The sequence below is a fragment of the Battus philenor genome, unplaced genomic scaffold (assembly GCF_028537555.1).
Source record: "Battus philenor isolate CCGP_79_NKW_IND1 unplaced genomic scaffold, ilBatPhil1.0.hap1 SCAF_10, whole genome shotgun sequence".
Lineage (NCBI taxonomy): Eukaryota > Metazoa > Arthropoda > Insecta > Lepidoptera > Papilionidae > Battus > Battus philenor.
Window position 1 is genome coordinate 15320760 of NW_027181662.1, and position 19642 is coordinate 15340401.

At 35.4% G+C, this 19642-nt stretch overlaps 1 protein-coding gene across 1 annotated transcript in view; it reads right to left on the reverse strand.

Moving 5' to 3' along the window:
* LOC137924436 (synaptic vesicle glycoprotein 2B-like) overlaps positions 1-19642 on the reverse strand; it is a 57452-nt gene that overhangs the window by 18473 nt on the left and 19337 nt on the right. Inside the window, exon 2 of the mRNA XM_068767840.1 lies at positions 11970-12023. Within this exon, the coding sequence (XP_068623941.1) occupies positions 11970-12023 (54 nt within the window). The remainder of the gene's footprint in view (positions 1-11969; positions 12024-19642) is intronic.

The following is a 19642-nucleotide window of genomic DNA, read 5'->3' on the forward strand; positions in this document are numbered from 1 at the left end:
CCTCAATTTGTGTAAATTAAGCTGTAATGGATTTCAAGTATGTTTAATTTTATAATTAGTGTTATTTATATATTGTAATGTTTATTACTTCTTACTTAATTACATATCGTTGATTGCATTGTAATTTCTTATCACCGATAATTATAACCTCCTTTCGTAGAGTTTTTGGACACAGAGAAGACAAAATAGTTGCCTCAAATGTTTGTTGTGATAGAACAGTTCTAACCTGCTTCTGTTGGCCGAGTAAAAGCACCAACAAACAAAGCTATAGTTAATATGTTTAAATAATAATTGATAGCTTAATTTAAATACAAAACACTATTTAATGGAATCAGGCGTTACCTCTCGGAAATCCATCCTAAGTAAGAAAAGGACCAATATTTAGCCACTTCCGCATATGCAGTGGTAGTCGTGCAATAAAATGCACCGCCCACCAGCCTGCTGATAAATGCGTATGCGGCTAACAATGCGAATCACACAACCGCCACCGCCAAATTACTCAACACGTGTTTCACCCCTGCACGGAGCATCTTCAGGAGTTATGTTACACCGATTAGTGAGTAGACTCTGTGTTTTGCACGACTACCACTGCATGTGCGGAAGTGGCTAAATATTGGTCCTTTTCTTACAAAATACTAGATTCTAGGACAAACCATGTTGATAATAATTGTTTGTCCGGCGGTGAAATATGGTCTCTCACTTTTAGCTCATTGGAAAATTTAAGAGGAATAAACAAGAGATTTCTATTTGGAATCAGAAACGAAGAGATCTGTAATAGAAGTGACATAGCCCAGCGGATAGGTTAATAGCTGTGGGCAGGTATGGTGAACAGAATAGATGGCCAATGGAGTCGTAAGGTCCTGGATATGGTGGACAGATGACCCAGTCTTATGAGGACACTGGATGCAAGCTGCTTCCAACCGGTACTGTAGTAAATCTATATGGGAGGCCTATGCCCAGCAGTGGACGTTTTATGGCTGAAATTGTTAATGATTATATTGAATTCTGACTCGAAACAACACATAACTGAGTTGACGTCAAGTAAAGAAATATAAAAACGCTTATAATTAAAAATACGATACATTGAAGTAAAGAGAGATGGGGACATATATTCTATCACAGTTGTAAACCAGTGCTCTTATCACGTCTTTTGGGATCTATGTATTTTTTTGGTTTTGTCATATAAACCGTAGAAATTCACAGGTGGTTTCCTCATATTCCTCACCCATCTATTTTCAACAGTTCAGGGTGGAAGTAGCCTTCATTCAGTGCCTTTCGACGGCCTTAATGACGCGTTTTTATATATTACGTGTTGTACTTCATTATTCTTTATTATAATTCATTTGTAATAAAAATGACGTTAATACGAGAGAGAAATATGTATTATATATTTAGTAGTCGCTATTGAATAAATATCATATGTATCACAATTTTCTCCAAATTATAAAGGATAACAGTTTTAATTTAACATCTTCGTAACACTTTTCACGAATAGCAGATGCTCGTTTATTTAAATAAAAAATTAATTAAAAAAAAACATAAACACAGTTTTCCCGCGCATATTGACAGCGATGCCAGAAAAATGGCCGCTCAGCGCCTCGAAATACACGGTTCGGCGACCGCGAAAACCGCGGCACGTGTTTGTTTGCAAATAAATTATTGAAATGGCCGTCAACGGAAATATACGGACCTTGCGGAGTCTACATATCGTCTGCGTTTGACAAGTCGTCCGATTAAATGTAAATCGACTGAAGACGAAGGTCGTTGTACGTTGTATACATCGTATTGTGCATTTTGTAAACTGTATACACTAAAACTGTTTTTGTACATTGGATAGGGAGCACGTAAAATAAAACGCGTTACAAATTGTTTACAATTCGTAACCAAAAAATTGTTACGTCGAAAACAACTAAATACTTATAAATATTGAAATTTTTTTGTTACTATCTAGCCGGTGATTAGTTTTCACGCCTGGCTATATTATTTTTAGTTTCATCACTTCGTTAGTTATGTTCTAATTCAAAGAAAATTTGACTAGAGTTGAGATATATGAAAATATAAACTGTAATTGTAAAACAGAGGCATAGACGCTAACGTCTATGGAATACAGATTCAATAAAAAAGAACAAAAATTAAATAGTAGAAAGAAGAAACTAAAAACTAGTATTTGACCCCCCAGTACCTCGAAGAATTGCTCGTCTAAAGGCAATAGGTAAGGCACATCGGCCATGCAACTGACTGCCGTGAGGCGACAACGTAATCAAGGTCACGGAAAATCCAAATATAGGCAGTTCAAGATCAGCTATTGTGATGATCATTGGAGTAAGTCTATTCCTTTCAGTGAACGTCTATTAGCTGATATGATGATGATAAATACCACCATCACAGCTGGCCAGCACCTCTTACTGGTTGTTAATAGTTAGCGCTGTTTGTTATACCGTAAACATAAAACCGTATTGTGTGTGTATGTTCCTCAGACTTTATAGTTGTTTGGCTTGCAGGTGTTGTGTTTTGGAGTAATTATAATCTGTGGTTCCGTATGATTTATTTAACTTTATAAATTTAGAATTTCACATCAATTCTGCAGAACATGGATAACGCTTCTTGGGAGATCGCGGCGAGGTGGGGGGCGGAGTGAAGAGCATATTTTTTGGACAACAAATGACCTACATTCACCAATAACAAATCACCTTGTATGAATCGTCAACGTGATAGATTAAAGCCAGTTTCTCTTAGAGAAGATTTGTGTCGCTTGTGGGTGAAGGTGGATATTCTCTATTAAATAAAAACACATGGTTTTACATTTCATTAAGCACAAGGAACCCTAAATTGTTCTAAACATTCAGTTACATCACTGACATACAGCAGAAAGTAATAAAAGTGTGCGTATTTATGTTTGGCTTTGTTTGAATGTCGACAGCTGGATCTTGTCAAGCTGTCGTCGCTGCACCGGCCAGGTATCTTTGACTTTACACGCGATGCTGAGCATAGATCACGTCGCGTCTGATTTTATATGCCCGTCACAATAAGTCAGTGTATTTATTATTTTTGTCTTGTAAAAATCTGTTTCATCCCGTACGCAAGTTTATAAGTCCACCTGAAAGATCGACAGAGTACCTTTTTTTATGGTGCCGTTTTGAGGCCTCTCATTCAACCCTTATCATGGATGGACAGTCTTTAACTAAGTTATAATTTTTGAAATAATTTTAATTCCTTTCCATATTCATCTTTCGTCCTTCTCGTTCTTTCCTCTAATTTATTTCACAATATCTTACATTCCTTTATATACTTGGCTTCGCTTCCTCTGCCTTTCGTCTATAGTTCTTTAACTTTTACGTTAATTATTTTTATCATTTCTTTAACAATTCATTTATTCTAATTTTCTGTTTATATTCTTATTATATCGTACTTATTTTTTATTTATTGCTTTTTATTGTTTTTCCTATTACTTTTTTGGAAAACTCCAAAAGTTCGAGGTCCTCAGAGGACGCTGAATGAAGGTCGCATTAAAACAGTCCTATTGGAAGTCATTGTGTCAGGACACATGTCAGGAAGTGAACGTCTAACGGCTCAAGTTATTATTACTTCAGAAAAAATCTTGCGTATTAAGATGATACCCTAGTAAAACTTTTGTTGAACTGACAGAAAAATATCGTTAAAGCAAATTATGGGATTATTATGTAAGGCGATGTATATTTTAAAAATGGTAATACATACACGTATGTTTATAGTACAGACGCCATTATGAACACAGGGCATATATTGGAAATGTGGCGTCATTTGCCTCGGTCTACGGCGCCAGGACGGTGCCACTCTATCGAATCGCCAACCGGGGGTTCCCGGGGGTCGATGGAATTCCCCAAACACTGCGGAATATACCACTAAGCTAACTGCACTTTTCAGTTGCGTGTGAATATGGAAATTATCAGTAATTACTGGCGTGAAGGGTTGCTGTGAAGTTAATGGTGTCACGTTCGTAGTATCGATAAAGATGTCGGCGTGTGCTTACATGAAGGAATGTTTGATGACTAAATGTCGACACTTTTTTTTTGGTATAGACTCTTTCTGCTACCCAAGTGATAGTTGCAGAGTCTGCAAAATTTGTACAAAGAGTGCCCAGCCTGAGAGCTAGTCTAAGGTAGCGCAGTTCGATGTCTAACGGGAGAGCATCGCTTCGATTCATACTAACATATTTTTCTGAATAACCAAACATACACGAAAGAGCAATTTCAGCTTTTTTCTATCACAAACTTAACTTTGGTGCTTCTAATGAATTTTCAATAACACTTAGTTTATAACAGTGATTCCCAAAGTGGCCTATATCGACCCCTAGGGGTCTATGACAATCTGCAAGGGGTCTACGTCAGCGAAAAAAAATTTGGGGGTCCATGAAATGAAAATGGGGGTCCGCAATAGTGGATCTCAACACATACACTGATAGTACCTATTTACTTTCATCATACTATCTTATAATGTCAAAACTTACATTATTTATAAGAGTACCTATGAAGTATATATTTTATGTTTTTTTTATTTATAGTTTATTTTACGTTTATTTAATTTTACGTGTATTTTACATAACAGATACAAAATTTTATTATGAGTAGTTTTAATTTAAATTCAATTAATAAATGTATAAATTAAAATGTGTTTTTACTTTAAGTTTGTAACACTAAACTTCACTACAGTTAGAAATTTACAGGAAACCAATATCAGTAAGGGGTCTACCCAACACGGAAAAACATGGCAAGGGGTCTACGACACAAAAAAGTTTGGGGAACTCTGGTTTATAACAATCTTATTGCATTCAACGAACAGTATTATATGTTCAAAGTTTCGAATGCTCTGGTTTAAGCGAAATCTCTGATACTCGTACCGCCTTACAAATCATATATACCAGCCGGTATACTCCCACTGCAAGGCGTGGATCTCCCATAAAGGTCGCCATGATGACCGTTCTTGCGCTGCCTACATCCAGCGACTCTTCGTTCCACCTAGTGTGAATTCTACCTACGTCTCGTCCATCATGTACTGCTTCCCTCATACTATTACTTTATGTTATTCGTCTATCTTCGTCAATAAAACTTTAATAATCAGATGATTACAGATAATGTTTTAACAATATAATAATAAATTTCCATAGTATAGTTAGCAAAATTTGAATTGTAGTTAAATTTGTCCCAACAAATGCGAACACGTCCAGATCTTTTACACAGCCAATGTCTTGGTCAAGGAGTACAGGTTAAATAAGTTCTAACAATGTTTGCGTTGCGCGGTAACAGGCAAGGTGCGGGGTTCCCCGCCCCGGCACCAGCAAGGTCCCCGGCCGCCCGTCTGCTCGTTAGCTAAAAGCCTACAGGGGAAATACGCGGTAATGACATTGGAACGACCTTCGACCCTGCCCACGCCGACAAACATGGCGTCATCCCATTCATTGATTTCTACAGTCCCCACATTACCTGACACGAATACGCGTTATGCTTACTAAGCAGGTAATGAATGATACACATATCGATGTTATAGTGTAACAACGATATAAATGAAGTATACCTTTTTAGTCATAATGTCACGGGATTTTTCGTCGAGTTCGATTCAAAAATCAGGACATTGCTAAATTAATATTACTAAATAAAATCCCCGTGATACGATAAGGGGTATGAGAGGACCTTATAACGGGACCATAAAAAATAAATAACGATATGTACATGTATAAAATGTAGGAACTCTGTACTTACAGCCGGCGTCGACAGATGTCGCTAATTGTTCGTAGACGTATAAAAGGGGCAACGCGCGGTAGAATCGACATTAATAAACAAGATTCGGCAAAGATACGACTTATATATACAAAAAATAGATGACAATTATGTAATTATGTTTCTATGATAAAGTATGTATTCCATGGTTGTCTGTAAAAAAAATGCTTCGAGTAAAAATTTCGCTTTTTGTTCTTTTTTATATTATCATAATAATTTTTTTTCTAATGCTACGGGTACATCTCCATCATTTACGGATGGACCTAGCCCTAACTCCTGAAGATACCCCGTAGAGGGGTGAAACACGTGTTGAGTAATTTGGCGGTGGCGGTTGTGTGATTCGCATTATTTGCCGCATACGCATTTATCAGCAGGCTGGCGGGCGGTGCATTTTATTGCACGACTACCACTGCATGTGCATGGCTAAATATTGGTCCTTTTCTTACATTATCTTTCCTCTTTGTGGGTGGACGTCCAATGCTGGGCTTACTGGACCGTGGTCTCCACTCCAGAACTTAAAGGCCTCACCGGCTATATGTTTTAAGCGCTAATTGGCCTACGTACTGCCACTTTAAGCTTTTCTTATGATTCTCACTGCTGCCCAAATGGCATTTGCAAATTCTGCGAGTAAGAGATCTCAGGGTGCAGAATGCGTCTAATCTAAGACCTCTTTTAAAGTAGCGAAGCTCGAAGGCTGTTGGAAGAGCTCCGGCTACATATTAAATATTTACCGGAATTTTCCGCTGAGCTCTTAGATTGCTTCGGTTATCGCTTCATGGTGTGACCTGAGATTAAGTTGTCACTTACATACCTGCTTAGCATTCTGACATGTGGGCCCAAGAGGTCTGAACCTCCGCTTGGCCGGTTGCAATTGCCTGTCTAATATCACTACTACCGCTTCGGAAAGCGTTAGAGAAATGGCGGCAGAAACTCCAGCAACGCTATCTATCCACCTCGTTTCCGACGAGACCATTTGGTAATCGATTGTTATGACAGTTATTTTCTTTTGTTTACGGATCTTTGTATATCTGATTCGCTTTCATAGAAAATTTCCAAACATAACCTGGGGTGTGTTTCTGAAACCAATTAGTTAACCGCATAGCTTTGTTTCGGTTTATAGGTTTCCGTGATTTATGTTATTACTGAACCAATTTTTTTATCTCTTTCAATTACTTTCACAAGGTCAAATATCCACTTTACGTCGTTCACAGTTGTACAAAAGCGCGAATAACTGTAAAAGTTAAAAGTATCCAGTTATGAACGTAATATTGTTTACTATGATCGTGTTACTTCATGTCAGTGGGTTACACATTTAGACTAGTGTGGTAACAAAGCAAACGGTTGGCAGGATTGACTTGAAAACAAAAGTAAATCTTTCAAACGTGCGACGTTTATGTGAGGAGTGAGATCACAGCTCTGTGAGGTCTTTCATGTTGATTTGTATCCGCACAAATATGAAAACAGCTGGTCGGGGTTTCGAATTATTAAAATTAAAATTCAAAATTATTTTATTCAAGAAGACGTTTATTTATTTTGGAACCGTCGTATATTTCTAAACGGTTTTATTTAGTTCGACCCGTACGGAATTTATTTGGATCAAAATTAGAAATTGAAATTTAAGCACCCGTTGTCAGATTGATCTGAAATTTGGTACACACATTTAATTTAGATGACAATACAATATAGTAAAATCAATAACATTATAAATCTAAGATGGCCGCCGATACAAAATGGCGGATTACATATTTTTCCTTAACCCCCTCAATATGGGTATCAAATGAAAGGGCTACACTAGTAAAACACGATGATTATGTCAAAATTTAAAATTCAAGATGGACGCCGTTCCAATATGGCGGTCTAGGTACATATTTTTCCACAACCACCACAATATGGGTATCAAAAAACCGTTTAACTTAAAAGTTTTTTAGATGTATTTATTTTAACATTAAGTAGTAAGTTACCGCCGGCTCGGATTAATAATCTGTTGAAAAGGAACAAAAAAAATTGAAAAAGATATTTAACAAGTTTGATATATACAATATAATATCAAGCATGTAAATGAGTCAATAAACCAAGTTCACATTTAGATCAGCAACAAACTCTTGAATGCAATAATAAAATATATTTAATAATATACTAGGATTATCTTAAATATGACAAAGGTAAATCGCACAAAAAATCGTAGAAGATTCTTACTTCTTATTTTTAAATTTTAAAAACATTAATATGAACTTACTATCTTTATTTTTAATTAATTTAAAGTTCTTAAGAATATTTTAAATAAGAAATGTTTTTTTTAAATAAATTAGTACAGGTTTTATATGACATAGCGATATTTTTATTAAAAATTTATCATATATATACAGGGTAATTAGTTGTACTTGTAAAAGCATTAAAGGGATAAAGATTATATTATGGTACAATCTTTAAAAAAAATCTATGCTATCAGAAATATTTATTTATATCTATATAATAAGTAAAAAAAAATAATTTCAAATTTCGAATTACTACACATAAAAAATATTTATTTACTACACCTCCCTGCAAACTGTACTGATAGAAGTTACTGCCTCGTCGCATACTAATAAAAAAAATTCATCACCGTCTGATGATGCAATCAGCCGATTGGATCCCACTGTAAGGCGGTCAGACATGGAGGCCTACTCACAGCAGCTATGTGTGATATAATATTTACAGAGTATTGTATATTGCGAACTAGTAGTACAATGTAGTTGTTTCAATGATGCATTCTAATACATGTAAAACATTTTACAACTTTTTGTGGTTGACACATTTTGTGGTTTATCACCGAATGGACCTGAAGCCTGTTTAATCAAATTTTAAAATGTTATTGCTGATTTAGAAGCATGTTATATAAAAGAGCAGATATTTGCTATTTGGAGGTCTGACATTTTCCGAAATTATACATAACATACATAAATACATCCATCCATGTCTTTTTGAGGATATTGGGGACTTCTCGTTTCTCTAATTTATTATTGGAACGGGGATATATTTTGGCAATGATGATTCTTATGACTGAATGAATTTTCTCATAAACATATTCTTATATTACATACCTATTTATTACAAATTTTTTATACTTTTCTAGAAAAAAAAAAGGTTTTTATTTTCCCATTTATTTGACTATTTTTCTTATGTATTTTGCATATCCATGTTAAAATATTACACGTTGATCATTATCCGTAAATCACTTTAGTTATATGATCATTGCCAGGATGACTGGTCTGCTACTCTTCGCATCCAGCTACCTACATCATCATCGGTCTACCTAGAGCTTCACACACCTTGTATACATTTTAATGAAGAGTTATAACAATTTGTTATTTTAATAGATTACCCTCTGACATCTCACGCGAAATTGCGTTTCAGAACGTACTGTAGCGAAAGAGGGCAAAAAAATTAAAAAAGACATTACCTCTAAATGTATTGTAGTGAACACACGATAAATTAAAAGCGCTTCGCTTCACAATTTGTATGTTTACTGAATTTGAATTAACGCGTCCGACACGTGCGATATTGCAAATGGCATTCGTGTTTCAGACACATAGGTATAATTAAAATGTTTACATATTTTAATAACTTCCAAGTAGACAGCTATAGTGAATTGGTTTGGTTTTCCAAAAACGTAGTGATTAATACCTATGGTAGCCCAGTGGTAGAGGACTACTTGCGATCGCCATGTCGCGGATTCGATTCCCTGGATACAATCTAATGTAATTCACATTTCGTGCAATTCTAATATATAAAATTCTCGTGTCACGGTGTTCGAACTTGAACTCCTCTGAAACGGCTTGGCTGATATTTACCAAATTTAATATGCGTATTCAGTAGGTCTGAGAATCGGCTACTATCTATTTTCTATACCCCTAAGTGATAAAGGTTGTTCACTTAAAAAAAAAAATTAATTTTTTAACGAAATTTTTTGTTTTTATTTGTTTATGATACAGCATACAAGAATACATACAACCATAAATTTTCACCCCTCTACGATCAACCCTTATTTTTTATTTGTAAATTAAAATATCAATTTTTTTTTGCAAAACAACGTTTGCGGGATCAGCCAGTAATTATATAAGATTGCCACTGCTCACAAACAAGTCTCCTGAGGAGTGGCAGCAGCATCCTCTGCGTAAACCATAATACAATACTGCCTGTTCGTTTATGGTATATACCCAATAGATATCTTGTAGTAAGGCCTAAGCCTTGCAGTGCGCAACCCATCGATTGAAATGAAGAATAAGAAAATACCATACTTTGAGATAGTTATAAGGTAACAATTGTAACTAATTGTATATTTATTTTTTGTAATTTTTACTGCCTTTTAGTACTGTTTATCTCCAATAAAGTAAAATAAAATAATAAATATATGAATATATGTAAGTATCTACTTGCATTCAAAGCCGGATATTAAGTTGTCTTCAATATAAATGTGGTATGATGCAGTGTTTATCTCAATATTTAATTGAATCAGGCGTTACCTTGCGAAAGTACATCCTTAGTAAGAAAAGGACCAATATTTACCCACTTCCGCTCATGCAGTGGTAGTCGTGCAACAAAGTGCACCGCCCGCCAGCCCGCTAATAAATGCGCGTGCGGCAAACAATGCGCATACGCATTTATCACCACTGCATGTGCGGAAGTGGCTAAATATTTTTTTTAAGGTCTTCGCTATTGGGACATCTTCTTCCACCCATATTTTGTTGGGAACAGGGTTTTTTATTTCTTAACAATTTTTTCACATGGTTTTTTTTTATTTTCATCCTCGTCTTCCATAGTTCACAATATCTTTTTTTCTTCCTTCTATCATTCCATAATTCCATCTTCAAACACTTCAGTTGTATTTTCTATTGCAGTATCACAGCTTTATTTAGTTTATTTATTTTTCTCATGTACATCAATTTTACATTTTTTATTTTAATTTCAATAAATCTATCTTAATAAGATTAAACATATAATAAGACTTACAATATTTTATGTTTAACTATATTTTATTCCTATTAATTACGTATTGTGCAACTTTTCTGAAGAATTTGAGGACGGACTCTCTTGCATCCTTTTTTCCATTATGATGGAGGCGAGTGTGGCCTCCTCAATCTTTCTTCCTATCCGGCATTCGGTCTCGTACCGGAGCCCTCCAAATGCGGAACATTCTGCTACCAGGTGGATCACGGTCTGGTCCACGCCCGGTTCACAGAAGCACGAGGGGTCCTCCCTGAGCTTAAACCTATGAAGGTACTCAGAGAACCCCCCAGTGGCTAAATATTGGTCCTTTTCTTACTTTATCTCAATAGATATAGGCGTCACCACCACGTCACCTGTTGCACTTGGTAAAGAGCAGAGTTGGCAGATACCATATATTTAGCTAAAATTTTAAATGGCTCTGTATATTGTCGCGAGATCATCAATTTTATATTTATACATGTCCTGTCTATTCGGCAAAGCAACCCTAAGCCGCTCTCTATTCCTAACGGTCACAGTAATTATAGAAATAACTCATTGATGTTGCGTACTCCGTGTAGCTTGAATAAATTAGTTGAAGAATTAGAATTTGACTTTTGTCTGTTTGGTGTCAATTCAGGTGCATTAAATAGCAAATACATGAACTAATTATTTGGTTTTCGAATTTAAAATAACTACTTTTTATATGTGTGTGTATATGTATGTGTTGTTACACGTCCTATATATATGCTATAAAGTTTTTAAGTAATTTTCTTCTATGTATGATTATGATCCTTTTGTACGTCAACAAACTGTAAACAATGCTAAAGGCGGAAACTTGTGATGATAGCCTATTATTGTGTAACTACTTTTAAGTTTCCTCAATAAGTAAAATAAAAAAAAATATCTATCTTGTATTTCCAAACCATAGTTGTCTGTAAGAAATTTCCTCGTGTGATAAGACCGCCCGTTGTACTTTTCCTTTACTATTATGCAACTATATATATTTTTTTTATAACGTGTACAATAAGTAGAGAGTACAGAGTATTAAAAATTAAATTAAATTACTGGATCACAAATAGTGTTCGTATCACATAGCATCAAGTGATATACACATTCACTTTTTAGTTTAATGTCCAACGAGATTAGAACCAACCGTCAAAGTCCACGCGCGCTGAGCCATTGGGTCAATAAACGTGATTAAAAATAAACTTAAGAACTAAAAAACATCAACAAGATGTGATGACGTCATACCAGCGTGATGCAGCGCGGTCTCGAAGGGTGCCCGCTGCAGTCGCTCCTTGATCTCTGCCAACAAAACATAAATAGATCAGTCCGCTGCCAAAACATCGCGCATTTGTCGCAAGCCGCTTAATCTACGAACATCTCGCGCTCACGATTATAATAATAATAATAAACTACACACCGTTCAATAAATAAACGTCAGAAAAACAGTTACAAACGTCTTCTTTTCAATAGATAGACGCCAACTACAAGACAACTTTAATTATGTCGTCAATCCACATAGAGGGAGGCCTGTCCATTGTTATTATAAAAGTTTAATAAGATATAATTATATAAAAACCAGTAACCATGGTACTATCATCTAAAACTAAGGTGAAAAGGCCGATATTTTTTTTGCTAGGTTGGTAGGACTATCTATAACAAATGCCAAGCGTTTGTCAATAGTTGAAATATCATGAGAGGGTTGCCGATCTCAATATGGTATTACAGTGTTGAACAGTGGCAATCCTATACATCAATAATGACATACATATTAAAATAAAGTAAGTTAATAGAAAAATACCAAACGCGTCGTTATCTAAGAAGAATCTACAATTAAAACAAGACGTCTTTTTTACGATCATTTTTACAAGTATCCTTGATATCATATTTATGTACTATAGCCCCTGTAACAATGCAAAATAAGCAAAAACATCACTCCACTTTTATAACTTGTATTCTTTAATTTTATCTACGTAATCAACATCAAAAGATAACTTATAATTTAATAGTTAACTTAAACTCGTCGACAACGTGCAGGTCAGGCACAGAACAAATAGTCGCTAGGTTCCTGAGGTTCGAGAGTGGAGACCACAGATCAGGAAACGCAGCATCAGACGTTTACCAACAAGGTAGAGAAATGACCCTGTTGTAAGCGCAGTATGTAAGCAGTTTTAAAAAGGTTTTATTGAAGAGCAATGAAAGCCAATACCAGCAGTAGACGGCTAATATAATAACGCAGATGACTTGTAAACTTATTCTGAAGATATTCAAAAATTCTGATACCTCGGTTTTGTATAAGATCTGCCAATCCAAAAAAAAATTACAAAACTTGGTTCGTTAAGAAAATTTATTAACGGCATCAAAACCGATGCATCGTTTTCCCAAATTGACATGTTTAGAAACCTTATATCTATTGATGGGAAACCATAGCAGTTCCACTATTGTGTTTGTGACCGTGATAATAAACAGAGATCATTCCTTTTACCGTATATATAACAAGGACTTTGTAGTTTAAAAGCAAAAAAACTACCTTAATTTGCAAACATTTTAACCGCGCTCTTCTAAAGATAAAGATATAAAAAGAATTGATGTTCAAGGTAGAATTTTTTTTTAATATAAGGTCAATGTTGCCTTACTAGTATACAAGGAATTGTCTTTTCATACGGCCACCGTCATTATTAACCTCTCATTCCCTCTGTCATATTTGTAACAGGAAGCTTATTTAGCAATAATTTTTTCAATGTTACTATTCTATTTTTGTTCTCTCTCATCCTTCACTACTTTTATTGCTACATTTTCCATTCATCGCCTTTTCTTTTATTATCTTCCTTTCTTTCACAATCTTTATACGCAACACCTCTCTTTCTTCGCCGCATTCTTTAGTATCGGTAAGATTTAAATTTAAAATCCCTTATCCATGTTTTTTTATTTAGGTATATACGGATTACAAGGGCTTGTTGGGAAGACCAAAAAGAGATCATAAAGTAGACCTCGGTACTAAGGCTTGGGTGCTCTCTCAGGAGCTTTGGCTCGGCTACTTATTTTCATTAAAAATCGAAATATTCTTTATTGGCAATACAATACATATTACATATACAAGCATACAAGCACTTTTGAGTCAAGTAATATAAAAAGTCGACTAAATTGTCCATATAGGAAGCCGCCACCGGCTCGAAAGGCAGTTCTGTTAAGAAGATTAAGATTTTATTTTTACACTATTAGATTTAGAGGTTCTCGAGCTCCTAGATCTCTTGGAACATTCATGGCGGGAAAACGAGAACAAACCTTTAAAATAATCCATTATTGCCATCATTAAGACTGGTATATTAAGAGCACATGTCTAAGATAATTGCAACTAGAGGCTTTGTGTATTATCTAATTTTAATTTATACAAGTCTTCTGTGTGTCTCCTTGTGTCATTTCCTCAAAGCTGGAGTTTTGATTTTGATCATACGGTGATCTTATCTTGCGCAATATTCCTCCGGTTTGCTTTAGTTTTCCGCGACCTGTACTTCAGAAACTTTCATGTTGAGAGTTGTTTGGATTTAGTCAGACCATGGCTTTTTACCATCGACTTGAGATCAAATTTCTAGAGGATGGGCAGCAGCGTCCTTTGCATACCATTAAACTACAATCACCAAATATTTGATTATAATATATTCCCTATATCGTTAGGGGAGGCACACGCATTGCAGTGGTGTCGAAATTTTAAAGGTCGTTTCCAGTTTTTAGAACGACGTGTCCGAAGAACTCGAAGATCCTAGTGACATGTTTGAGAGTCTTCATATTAGTTTCTATTAGTACTAAAGATTTGTAATAGTTTTGCACAAGCACCAAATCTTAAATTGATCGTTGCGCTGGTGGTGCATGTGTCTATATAAAATGCATTCACCATCAGAAAAGCTGCGTGGGCGAACCGAAGTGACCTCCAGGACTCTCACATCCTCAATAGTATTAATTCTTCCGTCTCCTGATTAACATCCATTTCGCTTAACTAATATATCCGGTGCCACGGAAATAGTCATTAAGTTTATTTTTTGTACATCGATGTACTCAATAATTAGCTAGATAAGACCAATTACACTTACATATCGAATACATCTAGATCTAAAAGATTCTAAAAGTTCAAAGCACAGTCAAACAGTGACTACCATCATCACCATCATAATTTTAGACGCAGAACATCTACTGCTGCATATAGCCATCCCCCTTAGATTAGAAAATTTTGGCTAAATGGAAACGGCCTGCATTCAGCGTTTTCCGATCAACCTTAATAAGGTCCAAAAGTCATGAAAAGACTCACAAGGATTAATCTTCGTTCGGTGCTTACGATTCCTTAATCTATTCTAGTCAGATAAATTATCCAGAATTTTCCACCTGGAGAAGTACAACGAATAACAACAGGCAGACACGTCCAACTTTCGCCGAAAAAAACTGTGTATACGATTTCGCGATTTTGTATGTACCTTTTTTGTTGTGTAATTATGAAAGGGAATAAATAAATAATGTAGAAATAAATTAATTGAAATTAAGTTCGCGGAAATTAAAAAATAATAATTCGATATGTGGTAATAAAAAATACATTTAAAAAACTTTTAAATTAAACGGTTTTTTGATATGGGTATCATTGTGGTGGTTGTGGAAAAATATTTACCTAGTCCGCCATATTAGAAAGGCGTCCATCTTGAATTTTAAAATTTTGACATAATCATCGTGTTTTACTAGTGTAGCCCTTTCATTTGATACCCAAATTCAGGGGATTAAGGAAAAATATGTAATCCGCCATTTTGTATCGGCGGCCATCTTAGATTTATAATGTTATTGATTTTATTATATTGTATTGTCATCTGAAATAAATGTGTGTACCAAATTTCAGATCAATCTGACGACGGGAAGGTGCTTAAATGTCAATTTCTAATTTTGACCCAAATAAACAAATTCCGTGCGGGTCGAACTAAATAAAACCGTTTAAAAATAGAAGTAAGGATAATTGTTAGTAATTTATTTGGCTGTGATAATTAAAACATGGATCTACACATAAGCCCACATTACAAAGTGGATGCCGGCTAACTATGGCGCTGGTATACGCGGGTTGTCCAGTGAACGCCGGCTTACACCAGCGCTGGTAACGAAAGGGTTAATAAATTAGAGTAAATCACTATTAAGCTTAATGATATCTTAAAGACAAACTTTAAAAAGATTTTAACTAGTTTTTGTTCAATAAACTTTTTAAATTTATTTCATAATAACTCAGATGTTGTTTGTCGGAAAACCGTACACAGTTGCTTTCAAAATTGTCGTTCTGTTCTAATATAAGGTAAAACAACACCTTGTAGTTTCAAAACATCAAAGTTAAGAATTTCAGATATCGGTTTCGTCACACATAACTCAACTAGTGATGATCAAATTAAATAAAACTAGCATGGTACCAGGCAAAATAGAATCTAATGAAACTATGTCTGGATGTAACCGAATAATTTTGGAACTTGATTTGAAAATCGATATTAGTGACGTAACATAAACCGGTGAACCGGTACTATCCCATCACTCCAGAGAGAACCGGTATAATCAGCCTCATAACGATCAATTGTGAAAATGGCAATATCAGAGACGAGGTCTCGGACGCGCATTGAATATTAATTTCCACTTGTCATTGGTTTGCTATAAATTTAACTTGTCTAGAATTAAACGTACGTCAGACGTTCAGGTCGGCTATTTAATGGTGGTTTTATATTTACCATTACAAGTTCGTTTATTTAAATTCATGCGATGCATAGATCGAGGGATAGTTGATGCATGCGGGCAGAGCAAGGTCGGTCATCGTGATGATGTTTGAGAGAGACCTATGCCTTGCATTGAACGTCTGTCGGCTGATTTAACACGTTCACTGCGGCTTGAGGTCGATTCAGCCTCATGGTAAACTTTGCACTGGTGCGGCGCGTAAAACTCGTGTTTTCTCTCTAGTGCGGCGGCTGTTTACACTCAACCGTATGAGGTATGACAAAGACAAATATAGCTTTCTTTATGTCTGCGAAGCATTGACTCAATATTGTAAAAAAATATTGATGAACATGAGGCAGAAAAGGCCTCAACCGCACTACTAGGAAGTTCAGCTTGAGGCTGATTCGACCTCAGCCGCACCAGCTGAAAGTTCTTCAAAGTTGGGCCCGCAGTGAACGTGTTAATTATCTTTGTAGAATCATTAACAGTACCACTTGTGTACGAAAACAATGTTAGCCAGGCAATTGCATCCGACCAAGCAGAGGTTCCTTCCTCTCGGGTGCCTTTATATCGGAACGCTAACCTGATATTATCTGTGACTAAATCCATCCGTTGGGGTCCTTGAGCCTTCTCACTCTGTAAAGCGTCCACCGAAGTGATCTCCTCTCAATCCGGTAAGATACAAGAATGTAGCGGCCAGTGCCGGAACATACTTGTCTAGGAACATACTGCCTAGAAGAGCCCATTTTGATAGAAATTACAATCAGATTGAACTCCCTTAAAATGACATCCATTAACTTATAGCTATGTTGACTTAAAACTCAGTATAAGAAACGAATAGTGTATATAACATATGGCAGGAAATAGATAAAAATATAAATAGATTCGAATATAGCAATAAGCAAACTAGGCAAAAAATGTAAAATGTAAAAAGTAGAAATAATAAATGTAATATTTGGCGGCAAAAAATTACAGGTGGCTTTAATAAAAACAAAACTTAAATCTACAAGTGTTCTAAATCCGTCTTGACGTTAGAAAAACCCACAACAAACTCACAGGGATTATTATTGTGGAAGTTAAACTTTATTGTAGTCTATCTAAGCAATATCTAGTTATAAACACAGCATGGCGGCTTATTGCAGAATAATGTGCAAGCTATTCCAGAGATAACATGTGTTTCTAAGACTTCTCTTTGAGCTGTCTGGAAGATTTTGTAAATATCCGACGTCTTTTCCGAGAAAAAAAACTGACCAACAAGAGGGACATTGGAAGGTAATAAAGGCGGTTCTGAGTAAGGCTCCGGGGGAAATCACTGCTCACTGCAGAGCTAGCATTGACTCACAGAGTCTCCATATCGACACTTAATAAGTTAAACCAGTAATTCCAAAAGTGGTCTATATCGACCCCTAAGGGTCTATGACAACCTGCAAGGGGTCTACGTCAGCGAAAAAAAATTTGGAGGTCCATGAAATGAAAATGGGGGTCCACAGACTGGACTTCATTAGCCGAGGAGATTTAAGATTAACCCTTACAAAATTAACGCTAAATGTTGATAATTTATTATTAAAGCATCAGGTTCATCACTTCTCACTAAAAATATTTACTTATTGCTTATGTTATTTTATTTATAGTTTATTTAATGTTACGTATATTTTACATAACAGATAGGAAATTTTATTTCGATTAGTTTTAATTTAAATTCAATTAATAAATGTATAAATTAACATGTGTTTTTACTTTAAGTTTTTAACACTAAACTTCACTACAGTTAGAAATTTACAGGAAATCAATATCAGGTAAGTAGGGGGTCTACCCAGCACGGAAAACATGGCAAGGTCTACGACACAAAAAAGTTTGGGAAACTCTGAGTTAAACAATAGGTTTATGGATCCTTGTATAACTTTTTAAAAAAAGAAGTCTTATAAAAATGAAACTGTACTATCTAATAAATAAAATAAAAAAATTAATAAATAAAAAAATAGCACGGTCTTATTGCAGTACGTAATTTTTCTCGGGACCTTCGCCCCGGGTCATTTCAAAGCGCGCTTGTCCGAGCAATGTGACCGTGTCTCTCAATCTGGAAACATTGCTTATAGTGTAACCAAGTTACGTAAACGAAGTTTAAGCTATTTCTACCTGTAGAAGCCTATGGAACCTGTATTCAACGATAACCTTTCAACGAACGATGTACATGCATTCTTAGGAAAGTATGCGAGGTTCAAAACTGTTCAAATTTTATATTTATATTTTAAGGACAGAAACTGCGGAACATATTTTTTCTTGATGTTGTCAAAAAAAATACTTATTTATACAAATATCTAAGTAAGAAAAGGACCAATATTTAGCCACTTCCGCACATGCAGTGGTAGTCGTGCAACAAAGTGCACCGCCCGCCAGCCCGCTGACAAATGCGCACGCGGCAAACAATGCGACCTACCCAACTGCTACCGTCAAATCACTCAGCACGTATTTCACCCCTCCACGGGGCATCTTCAGGAGTTATGTTACACCGATTAGTGCCAAACACAGAGCCGTGTCGCATTTGTTGCACGACTACCACTGCATGTGCGGAAGTGGCTAAATATTGGTCCTTTTCTTACTTAGGATGGACTTCCACAAGGTAACGCCTGATTCCATTAAAATAATTATACAAATATCATCAATTTTAATAATTATTTTCATACGATTATTTCAAGCAGAAATGTGGCATAAAATAAATTAAAATACGTTATGCGTGTAGCATAGGGAGAAGATGCACTTTTAGGCGCAACAGACACTGAAACTTGAAGCGCAAAAGCGATTTTAGAAACAAAAATAGCGCAGCGCCTTTGCGCTGCGTAACGGTTGAGACAAGTGGGTACAATTTTTTCAATTTAATTCAGAAAATGATAAATTGAGCATATTTAATTATTTTGAGAATAAACATCGTACGCACACATTCACGGATTTATTAAAATAATTAATTATATACATTTATCGCTACGGTAAAATCTACGTATAGAAATAAAAAAATTGCATCACCAATTCTGGCGTATCAACATTTATAATTCGTGTTAAAATACTTTTTTTTAAAAGCGAATATATCCAGTAAATAATGAAAATACAGACAGCACGGAATAATTAAATATTCTAGAATATAACCTAGCAGACACCTTATAAGAGATTTCTTTTTATACCTATTTGTCTATCATTTATCTACC